Genomic DNA, 7,387 nt, shown 5'->3' on the forward strand with positions numbered 1-7,387 from the left:
GAAATTTCTGAACCCCTTCCTTACTGGGGGTCTTCCTCCTTTTTATACTGGGCTTCCTTCGCTTAGGGGGTTTCCTTCATAGGTGGAGGCACTCAAGTGCTCTTCCTTGGTAGGCCCAAACGTAGCACACTAATCATCACTGTTCACTAGCCAATTAGTCTCCTATTACGACTCTGTGCTTCTCCGTAATACTTTTCTGTCCCCTGTGGGGCTGTTTGAGAGCTTGCAATTAATGTCTATAGACGTCTTCCACTTTTGCACGCAACCTGTCACGTCCTCTAAGGAACGTTCCCCTCATCGTCAACGCTGCTTAGCCCAATCGCCCTCTTTGGCAGTCCTTTCTGCAGTCGAGGGATCTTCGTGCCTCAATCTTGACGGCGCGATCTGTCGACGCCATAAGGGATCGTCGACCTAATTTGGACTTCGTGCTTTGGGCTTTCCAGCGGAATAAGAGGGGTCTGTAGACGTCGAGGGTTTTTACTTGGTGGGGAGTAGTCAAGGCCACGTGTCGCATTATCGTTCGTCCATGTATCCGTCATATTTTCCCACACAACATATACGATTGTAGACTAGCCGATATATACATATATATCATATATATATATATATGTACCATACTTTTGCATGTATAACTAGTACTACTTCACTACTATCACTTGCAAATAAGCATCTTTCACGAGCACCACACACAGAGAGAACATCATGATGTTGAAGCCTTGTTATCAAGTTGGAAACTCATCAAACTCTACCCAAATCCCCTTCCATTATTTACTGCGAAAACCCTTTGTCCTTTCAAGGCCTAATTCGTTACCGAAAAGACACGAAACCGGTCGGATTCGCTTCAGTCCCGCCGGCACCATAAAAGCCGTTGCAAGTAGTACTAGTACTGATCAATATAATGAAGAGCCTACGACGTCTGATCGTCAAATAGAAACCGAAACAATTACCGTTAAGGCAGTGGTGACAGTGCAGCCAACGGTAACAGGGTTCTTCAAAAACCTTGGGATAGACAGAGGCCTTGATGACATTCAGGACTTGCTTGGCAAATCGCTCCTGCTGGAGCTTGTTAGTGCCGAGCTTGATCCCAGTAAGCTAATCCTTATTAATTATAATTTAATGCCATATAGATATTATTTAATTTTTGAGATTTTTTTTGAAACATTTAATTCTAGTATTTAACATATACACAAGTTTGTTATATTTAGTTTTCTACATATTTTTTCTTCTTCTTCACCTTCTTTTCTTTTTAGATGTACCTTTTTAATTTTTAATTCGTGATTCCTGTGTCTCTTTCTTTTTCCCCCCCAGCTAGTAATCATATATATATATATATATTTATCTTCTATTCTTTATCGACTCCCCAAGAGAAAAAAAAATAAAGTTTTAGATTTCAACTTTTAGAAATAAAAATATTTTCGTAGGATTATTTTTTATTTTTTTCAATCAAGGGTTATTATAGACAAGATTTAATTGTCTCTTACCTTGTTCATTTCACCGATTCGAGTTTTCAGTTTTAGGTTTCTACAGTAAAAAGCTCTCAGAAAATATCACATCTAACTTTTTCTGCTACAGTGAAAAGCTCTCAGAAAATATCACATCTCAGCTCGAATTGAAAACTCGAATCCACGAAGTGAACGAGGCCTTAAAGTACAAAATTTTTTGAGTTGCCTTTAATAACTTTGTCTCCAAGTCATTGCTTTAGTTTTGTGATAAATACATAGTTACGATTCAACAATTTCTTAGACTCTTACCCTGAAAATTCAATTAAGTTTTAATTGAAAGATTATTAATTCTAAATTTTTCCCTAAAAAAAATTAATTCTAAATTTTTGAGGTTGTGAATTCCATTCACCAGTTGTACCTACTCTTTCTAAATATTAATTTTGTAGAAACGGGACTAGAGAAGGAGACAGTTGAAGCATATGCCCACAAGATAGGAAAAAAAGAAGAAGGGATAAAGTATGAGACAAGTTTTGAAGTTCCAATTGATTTTGGAGAGATTGGAGCAGTTTTAGTAGAGAATGAGCACCACAAGGAGATGTATCTCACGGATATAGTCCTCGATGGCCTCCCTGATGGCCCTGTGACCGTCATCTGCTGTTCATGGGTGCACTCTAAGTTTGACAATCCAGAGAAACGACTTTTTTTCACCTCCAAGGTATGTTATACACACACACACACACACACACACACATATATATATATAGACACACATACATATATACATATATGCATATAAGATACTTTAATTAATTTATTTTTAAATAACTAACTCTCTGGGATTAATAGACAAGAGGAATACTATTTTTTAAAACCTAATTAACGTAACTAATTATGCCGCTAATTAAATTAATTAAAGCAGCACATGTGTACGCTTGAATATATGTTGACTTTGTCTTGTCAAAATTAAATTTAGCATGTAGCACATAACAGTTTTTAAGATCTTAGAGTTAGTTTTGAACTCAAAAGTTTATACGGCGTGTTACACTACTCTCCATTTTTATTTAATTTTTACTGTCCAAATTAGAAATGTCCAAATTATTACTGTTTCGTAAGTTTGAGTTTGGTCATGTATTGCAAATTTTGCGGAGCATGCGCAGTCATATTTGCCATCACAAACACCAAGTGGATTGAGAAGACTAAGAGAAGAAGAACTTGCAAATTTGCGAGGTGATGGGGAAGGACAGCGCAAACATTTTGAGAGGATATACGATTATGATGTATACAACGATATTGGTGACCCTGATAAAAATTGGGACCTCCAAAGACCTGTTCTCGGCTGCAAAGACCGCCCATATCCTCGCCGCTGCAGGACTGGACGCCCACGTTCTGAATCAGGTGATCAGCTCCCTATATACAATATTGACATATAGGTATATATGTGTGTGTATATATATATATATATATATATATATATATCATTTTCATGTTTCAATGGATGTCAAGACAACACAACCATTAAATTCCTAATAATTAAACTAAAAAAAAAAATTAAACCCCTCATTTCTTTTTTCTTAATTTGGACAAGTATAGCTTCTAGATTTTTATTTAGTTATATATCACATTACTTTTTGAGAGATTCGTTCCTGCAATCTCTCCTTATGTACTGTCACATAACAAATTAATCGGTCTTATCATGTTCTTGAAATCATGTGGGTGTGGGGGGGAATGGTTTCACTTTCAAAATTTTTAAATAAACTGTTCATCTTAATTAATAAAAAGTCTAACTCAATCATTTTTCTCATTTCTTCAATAATGTAGCAACAGTTTTGTCGTTCCTTGGCTTTTTCTTATTTTGTATTCACGTGGTCCTATTAAGATAAGAAAAGTCTTTGAATTCTAAATCGATGAGAGCAAAACATTTGGCCCAACGTACTTAGATAAGGTTTGCATCTTAGACAGTTTGTCATTATTCAAGAGTGTTTCTGGCTGTAAATTAAGGCTGCAAATATTTGCTTTGCTTTCAAACTGTCTTTACTTTCATGAGTAGTCACTTTTTCTCTAATATTTGAAGGTGCACGTAGCTAGAATTTAATTAGATTCGGCTATTTCATGCTTGAATATGGTCCCAGTCCTGAAGCGAGACAAATTTATTACGACAAACTATAAATTTGCTTGACAGTTCATATGAAAGGAAAATTTTTGTTCTTACTATTCTTTTCAGGAACATATCATTAATCAATTTCATAAATAAAAAAAGTTATTTTTTATTCGAGATTTAATAATTTAGAAATATTCTAAATAGTTTATCTTTTTCGTACCCTCTATTTTTTATTTTTCTAATTGTATCTACAAAAATAGACATGTAAATCGTCTTGCCAAAGTTCAAAGCTTTTTATGGTTCAAGTTCAAGCTTTCAAGCTTTCACAAAGTTAAATTTCTGGTCACGTCTCACCAGATTACAAATTTTAATTTATGAGAAAATTAGTAAATTCACCTTTTAATGCATTGTTCTAAGATTTTTATCATTTACTCCTGATTAATACCCTTTTGACTAACTAAAGAGTATTAATCAAGTGTAAGGGGTAAAAATCAAAGAACCATACTTCTAAGGAGTATTTGTCTCTTTTTCTCTTTATTTATTTTTTAGACTTAGGGCTTTTTAGACTGATCGGTAAGATATGGGTGTTGAGCTAGGGCTTGAATTTAAACAAGGTCCAAGAATGTAAAAGACGAGTTCAAATATATTTGTTTCTAATTTCTTATCCCATTAATTAGCTGTCGTTCTAATACTAACTTTCACGTCATCAAATTTTAAAAAACTAACCCTATGCATAATAAATATAGTTATAGTATATAATTCACCTATTGTATAAATACGATAAAATTGATTATAAGAACTAATTTTAGCAAGATGAAAAAAGTTTGGAACTAGTCATAAATTTATTCTAAAAGAATAATTAGCCAGATAAAACTAAACCAGGAGGAAAAAAAAAAAAAAAACAAAAAGAGATCAACTCAGATATAACTGTGGAGAACAAATTAACAAAACATGTGACAATAATATATATATGTACATGCACGCATGCATGCAGATCCATCGTCGGAGAAAAGGAGTAGAAGTTTTTATGTACCACGAGACGAATGCTTCTCGGAGATAAAGCAGTTAACATTTTCCGCCAAGACTTTATATTCCGTGTTGCACGCATTGTCACCTTCTCTTGCGACCGTCATGGTCGACAGAGACCTTGGGTTTCCTTACTTCACCGCCATTGACGCTCTCTTCAGCCAAGGAGTTGACCTGCCTCCCATTGGCACCGAAGGCTTTCTGCAAAGAGTCATGCCTCGCGTTGTCAAAACCCTCAAGGATTCTGGAAAAGGCGTCTTGCGTTTTGAGGCTCCTGAAACAGTCAACAGTACGTACGACAATAAGAAATTAACACATGCATATTATACAGATATAGATACCTCTATAATGTATCTATGTTTTTTTGACTATTATTGTTACATGGTGAATACTGAATTGTATGCAGGAGATAAGTTTTTCTGGTTTAGGGACGAGGAATTTGCAAGGCAGACTCTTTCTGGGCTCAATCCTTGTAGTTTACGATTGATCACGGTACGTGGGCGTATTTTTTGGAAGTATAATTAGGTTATGACTGCAACTAGGTGCGTAAACTTACATGCTTGATTAAGTTGCATAAATAATTTAAATGAATTTACATGAAATGAAATAAAATTATATTAGCCCGACACGTCCTATCTAACATTAATAGATAATGAAAGAGAGAATTATTAAACAAAAAGATTTAAAAATTAGCTAATGCTTATCTGTATCCATATTACACAAATATACATATGTATATATTTGTGTGTGTGTGTGTGTGTATTCAGAGATTATATGGCTTAATGTTGCGTTAAGCGCTAAGGTTTTTTTTTCCGGCGAATTTCTAGAAATGTCAACGTTAATTTTGCTGCTTTGCATACATTAAGTTACTAGATAGTTTTTTTTCCCTTTAAAATGGTTTACTATATGCTGCTCATATTCTATATAAATATCATACAGGAATGGCCAATAAAGAGCAAACTTGACCCCTTGATATACGGTCCAGAAGAATCAGCAATCACAGAAGAGATGATAAAGCAAGAGATTGGTGGAATCATGAGCGTCGATGAGGTAATTAGTACATCATGACTATCAGAGTGGCTGCACTAGCAACGTTAAAATAAGTTGAATACATACATTATAAAAAATAATTTGAAAAAAAAAAATCTCTCACATCAATGTGTGCATTAATGTAGGCAATTAAGAAGAAGAAGCTGTTCACATTAGATTACCATGACCTTCTCATACCGTTTGTTCACAAAGTAAGAGAGCTTAAGGGCACAACACTATATGGATCAAGGACAGTCTTTTTCCTAAACCCAGATGGCACATTAAGGCCATTGGCTATAGAGCTTACGCGGCCGCCGCATAAGGACAAGCCCCTGTGGAGGCAAGTATTCACACCTTGTTGGCATTCCACAGGAGTTTGGCTATGGAGGATTGCTAAAGCTCATGTTCTTGCCCATGATTCAGGCTATCACCAACTTGTTAGTCACTGGTATATATAATGTGTTGTTTTAACTTAATTAATTTCTTTAATTAGCCCTGGAATTTTTTTATTTATTTTTATTTTTTTAAGATTGAGAATCTCTTTAAATATTGGTTTCTTAATTAATTACAGGCTGAGGACACACTGTGTTGCAGAACCTTATGTAATTGCCACAAATAGGCAACTTAGTGTGATGCACCCAATATACAGACTGTTGCATCCTCATTTTCGGTATACAATGGAGATCAATGCTCTGGCTAGAGAAGCCCTCATCAACGCAGATGGCACCATTGAGACTGCGTTTACACCCGGGAAGTACTCGGTTGAGCTTAGCTCGGCCGCCTATGGCCTTGAGTGGCAATTCGATTTACAAGCATTGCCTGCAGATCTCATTAACAGGTTATAATTTTGATGAAATGTGACCATTATTATTAATATTCACATAACATGAAAAAAATTGTAACTTGCTAGGAAGAAAATTACAAGTAGTAATTATTCAATTTCGCAACTTTGGCTGCAGGGGAATGGCTGTTGAGGATCCTAATGCTCCACACGGGCTAAAGCTCACAATTAAAGACTATCCTTATGCAAATGATGGACTCATGATGTGGGACTGCATCAAAAAATGGATCACTGACTATGTCAATCACTACTACCCAGATTCAAAACTTGTAGAATCTGATCAAGAGCTCCAAGCTTGGTGGACCGAAATCCGAACGGTTGGCCACGCAGACAAGAAGGACGAGCCGTGGTGGCCAGTCCTCAAAACTCCCAAAGACCTTATTGAAATCATAACTACAATTGTGTGGGTGACATCAGGTTACCATGCAGCCGTGAACTTTGGTCAGTATGCTTATGCAGGTTACTTCCCGAACCGGCCTACGATTGCCAGGTCTAACATGCCGACCGAAGATCCCACTGATGAGGAGTGGCAAAAGTTTATTAAGAAACCTGAATCTGCACTTTTGAAATGCTTCCCCTCGCAGCTTCAAGCGACGAGGGTGATGGCAGTTTTAGACATATTGTCGAACCATTCTCCCGACGAGGAGTATCTTGGTGAGAAGATAGAGCAGGCATGGGCTGATGATCCTGTAATAAAGGAAGCCTTTGAGCGGTTCAATAAAAGTTTGAAGGTGCTAGAACTGATCATTGATTCGAGGAACGAAAATACCGAGTTGAAGAACAGAAATGGAGCTGGGATTGTCCCATATGAGCTCTTGAAACCATTTTCAAAACCTGGCGTGACGGGAAAAGGTGTTCCATATAGCATTTCCATTTGAAACTTCCAATTGTAATGCATGGGGAAAAAACATGAAATAATAACAATTTAGGATTTGGAACAGAAGCGGTTCA

At 36.2% G+C, this 7,387-nt stretch overlaps 2 protein-coding genes across 2 annotated transcripts in view; one reads left to right on the forward strand and one right to left on the reverse strand.

Annotated features, from left to right (window-relative positions):
• The first annotated feature begins 632 nt into the window (after positions 1-632).
• Positions 633-7,381, forward strand: LOC21401352 (linoleate 13S-lipoxygenase 2-1, chloroplastic). Its single transcript, XM_010089054.2, has 9 exons — positions 633-1,087; positions 1,889-2,157; positions 2,600-2,837; positions 4,535-4,855; positions 4,973-5,058; positions 5,506-5,616; positions 5,742-6,043; positions 6,167-6,433; positions 6,555-7,381. The coding sequence occupies exons 1-9, from the start codon at positions 703-705 to the stop codon at positions 7,312-7,314; spliced, it is 2,739 nt and encodes a 912-aa protein (XP_010087356.1). The 5' UTR covers positions 633-702; the 3' UTR covers positions 7,315-7,381.
• LOC21401354 (beta-glucosidase 12) overlaps positions 3,680-7,387 on the reverse strand; it is a 9,809-nt gene continuing 6,101 nt past the window's right edge. Inside the window, exon 11 of the mRNA XM_024164718.1 lies at positions 3,680-3,756. Within this exon, the coding sequence (XP_024020486.1) occupies positions 3,726-3,756 (31 nt within the window). The 3' untranslated portion in view covers positions 3,680-3,725. The remainder of the gene's footprint in view (positions 3,757-7,387) is intronic.

The sequence above is a fragment of the Morus notabilis genome, unplaced genomic scaffold, assembly GCF_000414095.1.
Source record: "Morus notabilis unplaced genomic scaffold, ASM41409v2 Scaffold89, whole genome shotgun sequence".
NCBI lineage: Eukaryota > Viridiplantae > Streptophyta > Magnoliopsida > Rosales > Moraceae > Morus > Morus notabilis.